The following is a 19,121-nucleotide window of genomic DNA, read 5'->3' on the forward strand; positions in this document are numbered from 1 at the left end:
GCGCTCCTTTTCGTGAAAAATGTAAAACAAAAAAAAAAAAAAAAACAAAAATGTAAAACAAATTCAGAAACTCAGTTTCCTGGACGAAATTCCTAAAAATTTTCCAATCATCGTTCGTGAGGAATGATATATCCGCGATAATATCACTCTCAAGATATTTGGATCTTATTTCGACGAAAGCCTGACAAGCTACTGAGTTTTACTACCCTTTGTACGCCCTCTACATTCGTCCGAATCCGCCAACGTTTCTTTATTCTATGATGCCTTATGCGTTTCATTCACCCATATTTTTATACCACCATCAAAAAAGATGGGGGTATATTGATTTTGTCATTCTGTGTGTAACACATCGAAATGTTGTTCACAGACCCCATAAGGTATATATTTCCTGGGACATCGTAAGATTCTAAGTCGATCTAGCTATGTCCGTCCGTCTGTCTGTTGTTGGCACGGTAGCGTCCACAAAAAAAAGAGATATTGAGATGAAATTTTCCCAAAATATTTCTTATTGATCAGAAATGTTTGGTATTGAAAATGGGCAAAATCGGTAAACGATTTCACATAGCCCCTATACAAAGGTACCCCTGGAATATTGTGTAAAAAGCTTCAAACATTCATAAATTCATTTTTTATGAAGGAAATGCCACAAAATTTCTCATAAGTCAGTTTTTTTACTTCCGAAATAAAATTCTGAATTATGGCGGACATAGGACCATATAGGGTCCCCTTTAGAAAATGACTATAATGATGATTACTGGCCTAAAAATACGAATATAGCGATGAAATTCGATACACATAAGTTTCATGCGAGCCAATATCTCTCCACCAAATTTTATATCGATCGGTCCATAATTGACCCTACCCTCCATATAAGATCCCCTTCAGAAAATTACTTTAACGCTCATTAAAATACGAGTATAGCGAAGAAATTTGACATACATAAATAAGTATCTTAGCAGCCAAAACCTTTAAACAAAATTCTCTCTACCAAAGTAAGTATCTGAGGAGCCAAAATCTTTCCACCAAATTGTATGTGGATCGGTTCATAATTGACCCTACCCCCCCCCCCATATAAGGTCCCCTACATAAAAAAAGCTCATTACTGGCTTAAAAATACGAGTATAGCGATGAAATTTCACAGAAGTAAGTTTTATAGGAGCCAAAATCTCTCTACAAAAGTATATGTGGATCAGGACTTAATTGACCCTACCCATCAGAAAAATGCTTTAAGGCCCATAATTGGCTTAAATATACGAGTATAGCAATGAAATTCGACTCAAGTAAGTTCCTTGCGAGCCAAAATCTCTTAACCAAATTTTATGTGGATCGGGCTTTAATTGACCCTACCCCCCATATAATCTCCTAGGGACCATCAGAAAATTACTTTAACACTCATTACTGGCCTAAAGAAAAAGTAAAGCGATGAAATTCGATATAAACATAACTTGTATGAACCCTCCCCCATATAAGGACCCTTCAGAAAATTACTTTAAAACTCAGTACTGGATTAAAAATACTAGTAGATCTATGAAATTCGGTCGGTCCATAATTGACACTTATCCCATTTAAGGTCCCCATCAGAAAATTACTTTAACATTATCATTATTGGCTTAAGAATGCGAGTACAGCGATGAAATTCGACACTAATAAGTTCTATAGGAACCGAAATCTCTCTTCCAATGCAATTCGACATAAACTAATTTTGAGCTAAAATCTCTCTACCATATTGTATGACGATCGGTCCATAATTAAACCTAACCCTGTATAAGGTCCCTTTAAAAAAATGACTTTAATGCTCATTACTAGCTGAAGTAGATCTATGAAATTTGAAATACATATGGAACTGAAATCTTCCTACCGACTTTTATGAGAATTGGTCCATATATGTATGTATAAATAACCCTAATATTTTTAATTCGAAAGATGACTGTCAATAGTTAAACCCCCATTAATGGATCTCTTTCAAATATTACCCTGATGTACTCATTAATATCGATATATAACAATAAAATATTCAAAATATCAAAGTTTATTTATATGGCAGTGATTTGATAGTGGGTATATAAGATTCGGCATAGCCGAATATAATACTCATACTTCTTAATACTGCCCTCGTTGCGTGAAATGGTTTTGTGTTCGTCAGGTTAACTACCTCGAGCTCCCTTCCTTTTAAAGCCATTACATTCGCCCTTTCGTTGCCGACTGCTCCCAAGTGGCCTGGTATCCTTACCTCTGGAAGAGTATTCGGTTTGAGCTTTTTTACAATACAATAAGGTCTTTGATTTAACTTTGTCATCTGATATCGCCCTTATTGCCTTCTGTCTGTTGCTAAATAATCCAATTAACGCTAAATAATCCAATTAACGCATTCCGTTATTGCACGAACTTCTGCTGTCGATGTTCATGCATACCACCAGTTTGCTATCGAAGGATTCACCTATATAGAGGACATCTTCGTTTAACGCGGTTTCCACCGATATAGAATCTAATAGTCGGATAATTCAAAATTATTCGGTTAATCGAATAAAAGGAAATTGGATTTATTTTTATTAATTTTATAGTTTAAAGGTAAATGTAATAGTAACGCTAATTTGGATAATAATTAATAGGTGACATCTTATCTAACTTAGTCTGATATACATTAATTCCACAGATTTTAAGAATGTTTAATCAATTCAATATTTATACATAGTTATATACGCATGCATTTGTGATTAATTATTTTTTAAATTTCTTTCAGAAACACTTGGCAATGACATGTGCAAGTCATGGGAGAAGGAGTTAGAGAAGACAGCTAATTCTAAAAAACAACCAAGTCTATTGCGCGCCTCTATGCGTGTATTTGGTTGGAGATTTGCTTTATTGGGTCTGGTACTATTTCTGCTCGAGTTAGGTTTAAGGTAGCAATAATATAATTATTATGTAATATAAGTAATTTACCTGATTTTTTAAATCTCTACAGAACTTTACAGCCATTGTTTCTACTCGGATTGATAGCTTATTATTCAAAGGATGAATCTAATATAGAAACAGCTTATCTTTATGCGGCTGGCGTTATATTATGCTCGGCATTGAATGTGATTATAATGCATCCTTATATGCTGGGCACCATGCATACGGGCATGAAGATACGGGTGGCCATGTGTAGTATGATTTATCGTAAGGCTTTACGTTTAAGTAAAACCGCCTTGGGTAATACCACTGCTGGTCAAGTGGTCAATTTAATATCGAATGATGTGGGACGCTTAGATTTGGCCATGATATTTATACATTATCTATGGGTGGGACCTGTGGAGACAATGTTTATAACCTACTTAATGTACAGGGAGGTATGTGGGAACAATAAAAATTTTATATAGTTTCTTGTTTTTTAATGTATTTATCTAATTATAGATTGGCATCTCGGCTACCTTTGGTGTAGCATTTATGCTGTTGTTTATACCACTTCAAGGTTGGCTGGGCAAGAAGACGTCAGTGCTACGTTTGCGCACAGCTTTGCGCACCGATGAGCGTGTGCGCATGATGAACGAAATTATATCGGGCATACAGGTTATAAAAATGTATGCTTGGGAAATACCTTTTGGTAAAATTGTGGCACATGCCCGTAAAAAGGAAATCAATACCATTAGACAAGTATCCTATATACGTGGTATACTGCTGTCTTTCATAATGTTCCTAACACGTGTGTCAATCTTTCTCAGTTTAGTGGGATATGTGGTACTAAGTCATTTCCTAACACCGGAAAAAGCGTTTGTTATAACTGCCTATTATAATATCTTAAGAACTACCATGACAGTATTCTTTCCTCAGGGTAATTTTTAATATTTCTATTCAAAATTTATTTTATGTAAAATATTGTAAGTTAATTACATATAATTTCTATTTTAACAGGCATATCCCAATTGGCCGAATCTTTGGTATCCATTAAACGCATACAAAATTATATGCTATATGAGGAGACCGATATTGTAGACAAATCAGCCGTAGATTTTAAGCCCAATTATGATCGCAGTAACCAATCTACTGTGGTTAAAGGTGACGATAAAGCTTTAGATGAAAATTTAGAAACTGAAAATGCTGAAAAGGAACCTTTAATATCAAATGGTCATGCTACTTTGTCAGAAGCTGGTATTATCATTAGTAATGTTAAAGCTAAATGGAATCCAAATTCTACAGAATATACATTGGATGATGTAAATCTGCGTGTTCAACCGGGAACTTTGGTCGCAATTATTGGTCCTGTAGGTGCTGGAAAGTCGAGGTAATTAATAAATTGGGAAATTATTTTAAGTTTTTATTAATTCTAAATTGTTTTTAGAATATAATCTTTTTAAAATAATTTCGATGAATAAACTAATTTTTAAAACAATTTTAACCTAATTTTAGCCTTATCCAAAGTATTCTGGGTGAATTACGTCCCGAATCGGGTACGATTAAAACTAATGGAACCGTTTCGTATGCCTCACAAGAACCATGGCTTTTTACCGGCACTGTGCGACAAAATATACTATTCGGTCAACCTATGGATAAGAAACGTTATCATCAAGTTGTTAAAAAGTGTGCTTTAGAACGAGATTTTGAACTTTTACCCTACAGTGATAAAACTGTGGTGGGTGAACGTGGTGCCTCGTTGTCAGGAGGTCAAAAGGCACGCATAAGTTTAGCCAGAGCGGTTTATCGCAAGACATCAATATATTTACTAGATGATCCCTTAAGTGCTGTTGACACACATGTTGGCCGACATCTATTCGATCAGTGCATGCGTGGTTTTCTACGCGATCATATCGTTGTACTAGTGACACATCAATTGCAATTCTTGCAAGCTGCCGACCAAATTGTAATTATGGACAAGGGCCGTGTAAGTGCGGTTGGTTCGTATGAGTCCCTTCGAGAAAGTGGTTTAGATTTTGCTCAAATGTTGGCCGATCCAGAAAAGGATGATTCCATGGAAGTAAAGTCACGCTCACGTTCGGGCAGTCGTATGTTTGATCGTCAAAATAGTGAAGCATCTATTAATTCGGCTGCCGATTCAACGATGGAAGATGGTGCCATGCAAGTACAGGAGACCCAAGAAGAAGGCAAAATTGGTTTGGATTTGTATAAGAAATATTTCAAAGCTGGAGGTGGCTTCTTTATGTTCATTGTAATGCTGGTATTTTGTATATTATCACAAGCTTTGGCTTCAGGTGGTGATTATTTCCTATCATATTGGTAAGTAAAAAATCAAAATAATTAAAATATTTGAAATTATTTAAAATTTGTCTATTTCCTCCAATAGGGTAAATAAAAAAGGCTCTATAGAAGCCGAGCGTATTGAAAACGCTGCCAAACATGTTAATACAACATCATATAATAAGACCGATGAAGTTTTTGAATCCTTATCATCATCACCTTCCCATCAACTAGAATCCAGACTTTCCATGCTTTTGGAACAATACAATATTCATATAGATCCCGAAATGCTAGACATTTACATATTCACCATTATAACTGTGGCTACCATCATCATAACTGTGACAAGAAGTTTCTTATTCTTCAATGTGGCCATGAAGGCTTCACAAAATCTACACAATTCCATGTTTAGAGGCATTACACGAGCTTCCATGTACTTTTTCAATACAAATCCCTCCGGTCGTATACTTAATCGTTTTTCAAAAGATATGGGTCAAATAGATGAGATACTGCCAGCTGTTATGATGGATGTTATACAGATCTTCCTCTCGTTATTTGGCATAGTTATTGTTATAGCCGTAGTTAATCCATTGTATCTGGTGCCCACCTTTTTGCTAGCTATTGTTTTCTACTATTTGAGAACATTTTATTTGAAAACATCGAGAAACGTAAAACGTTTGGAAGCGATAAGTAAGTTATAAATAATTAATCTTTTTAGAGGACTTGATCAAAAATACTGTTCGAAAACAGAGAACGATTTGTTGTGCAAATAATTTATTTTCTGTATAATATACATTTATTTCAATCGATTACGAGCAATTGCTATTTCATTATTAACATACATATTCAATTATTCCCCCAATTTTCAAGTTTTTAGTTTAAAATTTTAATTTTTAAATATTCGTTCCAAATTTGCTATATAAATAAGTTAAATCGCTCTAGAACCAGTTACTTCAGAAGAAATTCTTAAATTTTTCCTTTTATCAATTTTTAAATTTGAAATTCGATTTTTAAATTTCAAATATTTTTATCTTTCAGCACGTTCTCCCATATACTCTCATCTGGCCGCCTCTTTAGCTGGTCTCTCAACAATAAGAGCTTTCGGAGCTCAGCATGTTTTAATTACCGAATTCGATAATCATCAGGATTTACATAGTTCGGCATTTTTCCTGTTTATATGCACCTCACGTGCCTTTGGCTACTGGTTGGATTGTTTCTGCGTCATTTTCATAGCCATTATAACCTTAAGTTTCTTCGTGTTTGCACCGGAAAATGGAGGCGATGTGGGTTTGGCCATAACACAAGCCATGGGTATGACCGGAATGGTTCAATGGGGTATGAGACAATCAGCCGAATTAGAAAATACCATGACTGCCGTAGAACGTGTAGTAGAGTATGATGACATAGAACCGGAGGGTGAATTAGAGTCCAAGGAGGGCAAAAAACCGCCAAGGTCTTGGCCTGAAGAGGGTAAAATAATATTCGATGAACTCAGTTTACGTTATTTCCCCGATCCCAAATCGGAATATGTATTGAAATCCTTAAATTTTGTTATAAAATCATGTGAAAAAGTGGGAATTGTGGGACGCACAGGTGCTGGTAAATCGTCTTTAATTAATGCCCTATTTCGTTTATCCTACAATGATGGTAGTATTATAATCGATGCTCGTGATACCAAGGAAATGGGTCTACATGATTTACGTAGTAAAATATCCATAATTCCCCAGGAACCTGTATTGTTTTCGGGAACCATGCGTAATAATTTGGATCCATTTGAAGAGTATTCTGATGCCAAATTATGGGAAGCCCTAGAAGAGGTAATATAGTGTATTGCCTTAAATTGAAAACAAAATAACATATATTTTCTCTTTGGTTACTAGGTCCAGTTAAAGGAAGTCGTATCCGAATTACCTAATGGCCTACAAAGCAAAATCTCAGAAGGTGGTACTAATTTCAGTGTTGGCCAAAGACAATTGGTTTGCTTGGCTAGAGCCATTTTACGTGAAAATCGTATATTGGTTATGGATGAAGCAACAGCCAATGTCGATCCACAGACCGATGTCTTGATACAGACAACAATACGCAACAAATTTAAAAATTGTACCGTACTCACAATTGCCCACCGTCTGCATACAGTTATGGACTCGGATAAGGTGTTAGTAATGGATGCCGGTCAAGTGGTTGAATTTGGCTCCCCATTCGAACTGTTAACCGAAAGTGATAGGAAAATATTCCACAGTATGGTTAAGCAGACAGGCAAATCAACATATGAAAACTTATTCAAAGTTGCACAAAAGGTAAGCGTGTAAATAGGCGCTCTTAGATTGAACTATAATAATATGTTCTTTTACATTTCACAGGCCCACGAGGACTCTTTAAAACACAAAATGGAGTAGTTTCGTTTGCTATAAAAATAACGTCTAAATAGCTTTCATTAAAAAAACATATGCGATTACTTAAATCATGCCAATATAAAAAGACTAAAAAAATACTACAGGCCTTTGTTTTATAGTGCAATTAATTTTAAGAATATATTTATAAATTTTATTTTAGTTTATCTTTTTTTCGAAATATGTTTACTTTTGTAAGTGTGTACAAAATGTGGTTTAATTAATGTTTAAAACAATGTGTTATTTGTACTGTATATTATGTTATATGTTGTCAACAAATCTATATATTATTATTTTTTTCTTAACATAAACTACTATTACTTTAGATACTTTTTGTGAACAAATTTTAAATTTAAGTCTTTATTGTTAAAGAAAATACTAGCATGTGCCTTTAAATATATTGTTATAAATGTAATATTAGGTATACAATATGCTTAAATACAAATATAGAGATATAAACTAATAAAACGTCCAAATATTAAATTATTTACATTTTAAATAAAAATAACGTGTTTTTATTTTCAAGCGCACTGAACGTACTCCACTTTTCTAATTCAATTATACGTCTGTCTGGCAACTGTGTGTTTTTCATTTACTCTCTTGTCTCGCTCACTCTCTGTCTCTTGCACTTTCTTATCTGTGGTTTTGTTTTGATTCCCATTTTCTTTTTAGTTTATTCAAGTACATAATTTTCCTTTCAACGTTTTTATTTCGAGCACCTGAAAATTCTAGTTTTGCACCGTTTTTTATAAAATAAAAAATCCAAAATTATAACAAAAAACTAAATTAAAATCTCCTTTTTACAAATACTCAGCAAATTGTGTGAAATTCTCTTAAAATCAGATGAAATTATTGAATCAAAAAAAGCAAATACGAGAAAAAATCATTGAATTTACCCTCAAGGGGGTTGCTTGTTTTTATTTGGAAAAACATTAGGAAAAAATAATAAAATCTATGAAGAAAATGTAAAAAGTGTTCAATGTGTGTGCGAGTGCAGATGGTACATGAGTGTGTTCCTCTTAAGTGTTGTGTGCGTGCTGGAATTTGTATTCGGTTTTCTTTTGTTTATGGTCTAAATTTGTATAAAAGGTAAAAATTTAATATAAATTCCCTGACATACAAAATTAGTACATTTAATTAGTTTATGTTGAAGAAAAGCATTACCAACAAAAACAATAACAACAATATGAATGTTTTGTCATTCATACCAAAAAAAAATATTGTATTTCCTTTTGCGTTCATTTTTATTATGTCAATGTTTTCTTGTGTTTTTTCTTTCCCTTGTGGAAATAAACGGAAATAGTTGACTTAGCGGAAAATTGGCAAACGGAAACGATTGGTGAATTTAACGTTTGCACAGTGGTTACAATAAAATAAAGATTTATTTATAAAAATAGAAAAGAAAAAATTCAGGTTAATATGTAAACAAAAATATTCAGAGGAATTATTGATAATAACTTTTTAAAGTGTTCTAAAATAATTTACATATGTAATTAAATAAAAATTTTTATGGTGTTATTTTAAAAGTTAAAAAACAAACGGTTATTATATACCAACGGTTATTATATACCAAAAGTGGTAATTAATTTAAAAAAGAAACAAAAAAGACAAAATTAAGGACAAATCTACACAAAATGTTTCTTAACAAGATAAAAACTTGCACAAAAATAAGGTCACATTTAAGAGTAGATTAAGCTTTGTCTGTCTATCCGTCTGTAAGTTTTCTGAAGATCTCAGATATCTCCGGGATTTTGTTCTGGTTCCTGTTTGTATATAAAAACAAAGCAAAGCAAGAACAACAAGTTACGAATGCTTAGAAACATGAAATTAAGTATGTACAGCCATGAGTAAATGAGAATCTATATAATGGGACTTTTTGGTACTTGCTCCTTCTTCAAAAGGTATTTTTTGAATTTTCAATACTATTGAAACTAGAAACACGAAATTAAGCCTGTAAAGTCCGGAATAAGTGAGAACCTATAAAATGGGAATTACTGATACTTGTTCATTCTTCAAAAGGTATTTTTTGAATTTTCAATACTATTGAACCTATAAACACGAAATTAAGCCTGTAAAGTCCGGAATAAGTGAGAACTTATAAAATGGGAATTATTGATACATTTTCGTTCTTGAAACGGTACATTTTGAATTATACGTAATATTGAATCTAAAAACATGAAATTATGCATGTAAAGACCGGAGTAAGTGAGAACCTATAAAATTGAACCTTTTGGTACTTTTTCCTTCTTAAAAAGGTACTTTTTGAATTGTCTATAATATTGAACCTAGAAACATAAATTTAAACATTCAGAGTCCTAAGTGAATGAAAATCTGTAGGAAAACATGTTTATTACTTTTTCATTCTTTAACTGGTACTTTTTGGTTTTTATGCAATATTCAATGAAGAAACATATAATCAATCATAGGTACATACAGGTATCCTGATGTAATGAAAATCTATGAGTGAATTTTTTGCTGCTTTTTGAAAAATTTTTAATATTACACCTATAAACATACATAAAATTAATATCTATAAAAAGCGTCGTTCTGATACCTTTTCATTTTACAAATGGTAGTTTTTAATTTTTTGTAATAAAATTGTAAACACATAAATACCCTTATTTAAGATTCGACACAGCCGAAGAAACTTATTTACCGGTACAGGTCCCAAAAGACCATCGATAGAATTAAAGTATTTTGGGAATCATCATAAAACAAAAGAAAGTTTTTTTAAGCTCGGTAAAATTTTGAAATGAGCATGTAAATTGTATCGATCTTAGGATATTTTCTTATAAACTGTATAACTCTCAAACCGAGAACACAAAATCCAAAATATGGGTAACATCATATGACATATTTTTAGAACGGTAACTCACCATTTTGAGAAGGGTAACTCAATCACCATCTTTTTATAAATTTTATTAAAAAAATCTACTGGCAAAAAAACTGAATTTTTAAAAGTGATTTTCTATAATTCTGTATATAAATTTAAACCTTTGGATCTAACTGTACAGGATTCGAGGCGGTCTTTTATTATAAGTCATTTTGTAGAAATTTCTCGATTTATTGACAATAATATTATTTTCTGTAACAGGGATTATATGGGAAATAGGTTCAATAATAGCCCCTTGTGAAACTTCGTAGACAGATTTTGTTTAGCATAGAACATGTTCATGTTTACGTCAGATTTCATCGATTTAAAGCAATCTATGAGTATTAATGCTATATATGGATGGTATCATAAAATGTGTAAGTTGGTCATGTTTTCGTGCTGATATTTTTATTATAAGCGTTAAAATAATTTTCTGCAAATATGGACCGATATCTGTTACTTTACTATGTATATTTCATCTGTGTTACTGCCAAATCAATATATTTATGACTGCAGAAAATGTGTTCTGGGAGCCACTTGTTTATGGTCTTTGAGAAATCTTGCACCGACAATTAACAAATTTAATACACTTTGTCCGTAACGTTCCAAAAAATGCTTAAGCCAAATTATATCAAAGTACATATATTCGAAAATATTACCTGTACTTCGGGAACAAATTAAGAAATATTATCCAGAGAAAAATAAAAAACGGAACGTGCTAACTCTCCAACTTGTTCACAGTTTTTTGGTCCGTTTTCTTAAGTGAAAAAAAGGTTTTAAATAGTTGATACCGAAGGGACTAAGGCTATTAAAAAACTAGTTTTTATAGAAAATTTAAAGAATTTCCGTAGTCCACTTTTATAAAAAGTCCCACTTTTATAAAAAGAGAGCAAATTTCATTTACTTTTAATTTTAGCATTTTCAATGAAAAAATCTATGTATGTAACTGTAAAATTCCTCAAATATCTATCCATTTATATATAATACATCGTGTCTATCTAAAATGTAAAATTAAACTAGGAATATTTAACATCTTATTGTAAAATTTCCTTACTTTGTTACACTTTGTTACTTTCCTCCAGGTGACGTATACTTACTATTAATTTTTGTTGTTCAATTCATTAAACGCATAGACAACAGCAGGCAACAGACAGCAATGTGTCAATAACATACTTTTATATGAAAACGATTATTTTGATAGCAACCATTTACACGGTAGCATAACAAAATTTGCTGTTGCTGTCAATATTTCGATAAAATGAAAAGATCAATGCAATCAGCATAGTCAGCGGCTATAGAGGATACTTTTTTAAGGGAATCCAAAATGCAACATGCACTAAAGTTAGAAGCAATTCTTGTTCACATTAATTAGTATATTACGTTTTAGTTAATAACTCCTGAATTAAATAATTCTCTACTTCTTTCACTAGAATATAGAAGGCGGTTGTAACAACCTATCAAAAATTATAGGGGGTATATTGATTTTTTCATTCCGTTTGTAACACATCGAAATATTGGCCATAGATCCACAAAAGTATATATGTATATTCTGGGTCCTTATTAAATTCTGAGACGATCTAGCCATGTCCGTCCGTCTGTCTGTGAAAGCACGATAGAGGTCGAACGGAAAGAGGCAGATGGTTTCAATTTTCCACAAATATTCCGTAGAGTAAGGTTTGTTTTGAATTGAAAATGGACAATTTTGGTCCCCGTTTTCGGATAGCCTCCATACAAGTACTAGTATAGCGATGAAATTCGACATAAATAAGTTTCATATAAGTCAAAATCTCTCTAACAAATTGTATGAGGATCAGTCCATAAATGACCCTACCCCCCATATAAGGTCCACTTTAGAAAATGACTTTAGCGAGTACAGCAGTGAAATTCGACTTTTAAAAGTTTTGTGCGAGCCAAAAACTCTATCAAATTTTATGAGGATCAGTCCATAATTGACCCTACCATCCATATAAATGATTTTAACGCTCCCTTCAGAAAATGATTTTAACGCTTATTACTGGCATAAAATAGCGAGTACAACGATGAAATTCGACATGAACAATATTTGAATGAACAAAAATCGTTCTAGAAAATTTTAGGATGATCGGTCCATAATTGACCCTACCCCCCATATAAGAACCCCTTCAGAAAATTACTTTAACGCTCATTACTGTCATAAAAATACCAATAGATTTATGAAATTCTACATAAACAAGTTTTATGGAAACCAAAATCTTTCTACCGACTTTAATGAAGATGGATCGATAACTGATCCTACCCCCTCAATAATGGCTCAAAAGTTCATACAAATTACGGTAGTTATGTATATAGGAAATGAAATTTTTCGACTGAATTTAATGAGAATCGTTCGATAACTGATCCAACCCCCATTATCGGTTTCCTTCAGAAAGTTACTTTAAACCTCATAACTGTATTAAAGATATGCGATGAAATTCGAAACAAATAATTATTTTATAAACCGATGAGGATAGGTCCATAATTGACTCTACTCTCCCTTTTACAAAAAAAAACAGTTTATAATTACAAAAATTGGAAAAAAACGATTTGTTTCTTTAAATTTCTTTTAATTGGGAAGAGCACGGTCCATACTTAAGCCCTCAATAAAGGCCCTCTTCCAAATATTACTCTAATGTTCATATTAATATCGATATATGATGATAAAATTCAACATAGATCTAATAAATTAGAAAATTTTTTCGATAATAACAAAAGCATTGCTTCGTAAATATCAAAGTTTATTTATAAGGAAGCATTCTTTTTCGGCTATAATTTGTTGGTGGGTATATAAGATTCGGCATGGCCGATTATAACACTCATACTTGGTTTAAGGTCAATTTGGTGAAAAAGTTTCCCCACCAAAAGCAATTTCTGAAATGCTTTTATTCGTTATTTTTATAAAAGTTATTTTAATAATTTTCATAAAAAGTTATTTTAATAATTTTCATAAAATGTTATTTTAATAATTTTCATATGTCATAACATTGTTGTAAAGAACAATACTCTCTGTAAGATAATGTTAAAAATTTGCTAAATTGTTATGCAAAATATTAATTTTGCTCATTTAAAAAGATACAAAACTTTATCACGTTTAGTGCGGGCACTTTTTCACGATCGCGTAAAAAAATTAACATATTCCGTAACATCTGTTCACGCTCTACAGGAGTTGCTATGGTATTTTTAATATTTGAAACAATTGCAAAATAGTTATACCATAATGTACATTAGAGTGTCCCGACGAATAGCCTTTTTAAGAATTTCATGTAGGAATACCTCTCAATCGATGCGTTTTATAATACACTAAAAGCCGTTTTGCGATCCAGAAATACACTAACAAAAATTGTAATTATTTTTCCCGCGATAAGCTCAAAATTACGGAATTTTTGAGACCCATTTCGAAAACGCATCGTTTGAGATGTATCCTCCAAAAATTGGTCCACCCTAATGTACATCTTCTTGAACATTTCTTGAAGCTTAAATTCAAAACTATGACTCTATCTACTGGACAAATTTAAAACTTATTCTTACTAATTTTTTTACAATTACTGCACAATAAACAAATGTATATCCTTAAAAAGATATTCCGAGGTATATTTGTATGGGAACAGCTTAAATTCAGGACCGATCTTAAACATTTTCAATAGGTTTCGTCAAAAAGATGAATTACCAAAAATTAAGTGAGAGGATTGGCTAATGATATTTGACGGTATTTGCATGTGTTACAAACTTGATATTTTAAATATCTGTAAGTGCTACAGTAAATTCGTCTTCTTTGGATGTAACATTTTACACTATCCACTCTATAAATTCTGTTTACATATCTGTGGGCGTATTCCAAGTGGGGTTTCAGCTAAAAAACTCTTTAGCTATCTAATAATCTATATATATAAAATTCTAACGTTACTGACTGACTGACTGACTGATTCACTGACTGATTCATCATCGCACAGCCTAAACGGTTGAAGCTAAAGAGCTGAAATTGGGACAGGAGGTTGGTCTCCCGCCAAATAGATCCACTAAGACGGGATTTTTGGAAATTCGAATGTTTAGGGGGTAAAAAAGGGTAAAAGCGGGAAAATTCGGTAACCTTATATCTCCTAAACTAGAAAAGATACAAAAACAGTTTAAAGCTTATCGCCGTTCATTTAAAAAATAAACGGACAGGTGTCTGGTACTTTTTTAAAATTCGGCCCCTTTAGGGAATAAACGGGTAAAAACTGTATTTTGGTACTTTTTTCGCACCCCATGTATCTTTTAAACCAGTGCACATTCAAAAAATATTTTTGACTCCTTCATAACTTAACGAAAAAATAAAAATATGAATTTAGTACTTTTTGGATATTCGGACGTTTAAGGGGTTAAAATTGTACCTATTTTTGGTACTTTTTTCATAAAACATTGTTTTTGGTTTATTAACTTATACATATGAATACATAATAACAGGCTCCCACTACGATGTTGCAACTTTTTGGAATAGAATTTTTATTTCGTTAATGGGGAGGAAAAAAGTACCAAAAGGGGTAAAAACGGGAAATTAGATTTTATTCAACCACAATGATCCAATTTAGATAAAATTTTTAAATTTAGAAACACTAAATATCCTAATGGGGTGTTACTTGGAACCCCGGTATCAAGTGATATTTTTTGGTACTTTTCATTCTCCAACTGGTCCTTTTTGAGTTTTCTATGATATTGAAATAGAAACATGAAATTAATAATAAAGGGACTTTTCGCTACTTTTTCGTTCTACACAGGTACTTTTTTGAGTTTTCTTTAAAATTAAAGCTAGAAACATGAAATTAAGCATGTAGAGCTCGGAGTAAATGAGAATCTATAAAATGGGACTTTTTGGTACTTTTTCGTTCTTCAAAAGGTACTTTTTGAATTTTCTATAATATTGAACCTAGAAACATGAAATTAAACATGTAGAGACCGGAGTAAATGAGAATCTATATAAGGGGACTTTTTGGTACTTTTTCGTCCTTCGACTGGTACTTTTTGAGTTTTCTATAAAATTTAACCTAGAAACATGAAATTAAGCATGCGGAGGCCTTAGTTATTGAGAATCTATAAAAGCGGACTTTTTGGTAATTTTTCGTCCTTCGACTGGTACTTTTTGAGTTTACTATAAAATTTAACCTAGAAACATAAAATTAAGCATTTAGAGCCCTTAGTAAATGAGAATCTATAAAAGGAGACTATTTGGTACTTTTTCGTCTTTCGACTGGTACTTTTTGAGTTTTCTATAAAATTTAACCTAGAAACATGAAATTAAGCATGTAGAGCCCTTAGTAAATGAGAATCTATAAAAGGGGACTTTTTGGTACTTTTTCGTCCTTCGACTGGTACTTTTTGAGTTTTCTATAAAATTTACCCTAGAAACATGAAATTAAGCATGTAGAGCCCTTAGTAAATGAGAATCTATAAAAGTGGACTTTTTGGTACTTTTTCGTCTTTCGACTGATACTTTTTGAGTTTTCTATAAAATTTAACCTAGAAACATGAAATTAAGCATGTAGAGCCCGGAGTAAATGAGAACCTATAAAAGGGGACTTTTTGGAACTTTTTCGTCTTTCGACTGGTACTTTTTGAGTTTTCTATAAAATTTAACCTAGAAACATGAATTTAAGCATGTAGAGCCGTTGGTAAATGAGAATCTATAAAAGGGGACTTTTTGGTACTTTTTCGTCCTTCGACTGGTACTTTTTGAGTTTTCTATAAAATTTAACCTAGAAACATGAAATTAAGCATGTAGAGCCCAGAGTAAATGAGAATCTATAATAGGGGACTTTTTGGTACTTTTTCGTCCTTCGACTGGTACTTTTTGAGTTTTCTATAAAATTTAACCTAGAAACATGAAATTAAGCATGTAGAGCCGTTGGTAAATGAGAATCTATAAAAGGGGACTTTTTGGTACTTTTTCGTCCTTCGACTGGTACTTTTTGAGTTTTCTATAAAATTTAACCTAGAAACATGAAATTAAGCATGTAGAGCCCTTAGTAAATGAGAATCTATAAAAGGGGACTTTTTGGTACTTTTTCGTCTTTCGACTGGTACTTTTTGAGTTTTCTATAAAATTTAACCTAGAAACATGAAATTAAGCATGTGGAGGCCTTAGTTAATGAGAATCTATAAAAGGGGACTTTTTAGTACTTTTGCGTTCTTCAAAAGGTACTTTATGAATTTTCTATAATATTGAAAATAGAAACATGAAAGTATGCATGTAGAGCCTGGATTAAGTGAGAAACTATAAAAGGGGACTTTTTGGTACTTTTTCGTCCTTCGACTGGTACTTTTTGAATTTTCTATAATATTGAACCTAGAAACATGAAATTAAACATGTAGAGCCCGAATTAAGTGAGGACCTATAAAAGTGGACTTTTTGGTACTTTTTCGTTCTTCAAAAGGTACTTTTTGAATTTTCTATAATATTGATCCTAGAAGCATGAAATTAAGCATGTAGAGCCTGGAGTAAATGAGAATCTATAAAAGGGGACTTTTTGGTACTTTTTCGTTCTTCAAAAGGTACTTTTTGAATTTTCTATAATATTGATCCTAGAAGCATGAAATTAAGCATATAGAGCCTGGAGTAAATGATAATCTATAAGAGGGGACTTTTTGGTACTTTTTCGTTCTTCAAAAGGTACTTTTTGAATTTTCTATAATATTGAACCTAGAAACATGAAATTAAGCAAGTGCAGCCAAGATTAAGTGATAACCTATAAAAGGGGACTTTTCGGCACTTTTTCGTTCTTCAAAAGGTACTTTTTGAATTTTCTATAATATTGAAGCTAGAAACATGAAATTAAGTACGTAGAGCCCGGAGTAAGTGAGAACATATAAAAGAGGACTTTTTGGTAATTTTTCGTTCTTCAAAAGGTACTTTTTGTGTTTTTTATAACATGAAATTAACCATGTGGAGCCCGGAGTTAATGAGAATCTATAAAAGGGGACCCTTTGGTAATTTTTCGTTCTTCAACTGGTACTTTTTTAATTTTCTATAATATTGAACTTAGGAACATGAAATTAAATAAAAGAGGTCTTTTGTTACTTTTTCGTACTTCATTGGTACTTTTTGAGTTTTCTAAAATATTGAATATATAAACATAAATTTAAATAGGGGACTTTTTGATATTGCAGATATATATACATTTACAATAATATTTATTTTATTTCATTACGATAAGGGTAGCGAAGCACACTGGGTATAGCTAGTCTAATATAAAAGAGTGTAAATTGAGCAATAATTAAAAATATAACGCTAACACTCTACTCTATTAGGAATGCTCAGCACTTACTACATACTACAAACGCGTACTCGTGCACCAAACAGCAATTTTGTGTTGGTTTTTTATGATCATGTACATTTTGGCGTCATAATTAAAAATCTCAGATAAGAGAAATACTCACACCAATACAAATGCCGAAAAAATTCATAAAAAAAAGAGATATCAATTTGGCACACAACTAGAACGAGTATGTTTCAATTTTTGGATGAAACTAATAAAACTCATTGGGAACCACCAACAAGTTTGGCCCATACGAGAGAACTTCTGATTTAATGACCAAATCAACCGACAACGTTCACTCGCCATCGTCTCTGCTGTACATTGGAATTGTTTTTAAAAATAAAAAATAATTGGTAAAAACAGAACATTAGACAGAGTCAAGTTAACACTACAAGTGTTTAGTTGTTAAAGCGGTTTGACAAAAGTCACATGGAATTTTCAAATTATTAAGTGTGACACTTTTTTCGTTTTTTTTTTTTGCAAATTGTGCGTAAAAAATCCATTACAATAAATTATGTAAATAAAAGTGTATGTTTTAACTACACACATAAATTAAGAATTCAATAAAAAAATAATAAAAAAATAGAAAATTACAGATGAAAAATTAATGAAATTAACGCAAAAATGACGAAGCAAAAAAACATTATTATTAATAAACAATTATAAATTTTGCAAATAAGTTTATATGCATATGTGTATGAGCGAGCGAGAGTGTTAATGTGGAAAAAAATATCATGAAAAAGATAAACGATAATTTATTTCGTTTAATAAACAGATTCCATTATTACGAGTTTATTCCAAAGTGTGTAAATTTAAATGTCAACTCCTTAAACAAATAACAACACAAAAAAATTATTAAGAAGAACAACAAATATATGTAAATATGTCATTGTAGTAGATGCATACAAAATTTGCACTTTTTCGAATCGCAAAAGAAAATATAGAATCGCTTTGAAACATTAATAATATACTATAATACAGGAATAACAGTAAACTGAAATACATATGTTAGGGACAATTCTTCCTAAAAGCTCTGATACACGGTTGTCAGATATTACAACGTTGTCAGTAAAATGTGCAGAAAATGTCCAACAATCGTGTGAACTTACAATTTTTCTTTTGCAACGTTGTCAGAAAAATAATTACTAACAATGTTGAAAGACAAAATTTGTAAGTAGACACTGTTATTAGACATTTTCTGCACATTTTACTGACAACATTGTAAGATCTAACAAGCGTGTATACATAGCTTAAGTTTTGCCTGTCGCAGAATTCCATTTTAATCGAAAGTAAACTTAATTCCGTATTTAGATTCTTTAAAAAAATAACACGGGCCAACGATGAAAAAACTTTTTAAATAATTTGCACTAATCCCAGTTCTGT

At 31.9% G+C, this 19,121-nt stretch overlaps 2 protein-coding genes across 2 annotated transcripts in view; both read left to right on the forward strand.

Annotated features, from left to right (window-relative positions):
* LOC119605742 (probable multidrug resistance-associated protein lethal(2)03659) overlaps positions 1 to 7,653 on the forward strand; it is a 38,490-nt gene extending 30,837 nt beyond the window's left edge. Inside the window, exons 4-12 of the mRNA XM_037959022.1 lie at positions 2,741 to 2,900; positions 2,963 to 3,329; positions 3,394 to 3,811; positions 3,892 to 4,261; positions 4,387 to 5,211; positions 5,279 to 5,862; positions 6,211 to 6,989; positions 7,053 to 7,469; positions 7,533 to 7,653. Of these exons, the coding sequence (XP_037814950.1) occupies positions 2,741 to 2,900; positions 2,963 to 3,329; positions 3,394 to 3,811; positions 3,892 to 4,261; positions 4,387 to 5,211; positions 5,279 to 5,862; positions 6,211 to 6,989; positions 7,053 to 7,469; positions 7,533 to 7,568 (3,956 nt within the window). The 3' untranslated portion in view covers positions 7,569 to 7,653. The remainder of the gene's footprint in view (positions 1 to 2,740; positions 2,901 to 2,962; positions 3,330 to 3,393; positions 3,812 to 3,891; positions 4,262 to 4,386; positions 5,212 to 5,278; positions 5,863 to 6,210; positions 6,990 to 7,052; positions 7,470 to 7,532) is intronic.
* Positions 7,654 to 8,256: 603 nt separating this feature from the next.
* LOC119605740 (probable multidrug resistance-associated protein lethal(2)03659) overlaps positions 8,257 to 19,121 on the forward strand; it is a 37,021-nt gene continuing 26,156 nt past the window's right edge. Inside the window, exon 1 of the mRNA XM_037959020.1 lies at positions 8,257 to 8,651. The gene's annotated coding sequence lies outside the window, so the exon portion shown is untranslated. The remainder of the gene's footprint in view (positions 8,652 to 19,121) is intronic.

This window comes from Lucilia sericata, unplaced genomic scaffold (assembly GCF_015586225.1).
Source record: "Lucilia sericata isolate MDLA Ls3-8-SP2 unplaced genomic scaffold, ASM1558622v1 Contig000515F_arrow, whole genome shotgun sequence".
In the NCBI taxonomy this organism is placed as follows: Eukaryota; Metazoa; Arthropoda; class Insecta; order Diptera; family Calliphoridae; genus Lucilia; species Lucilia sericata.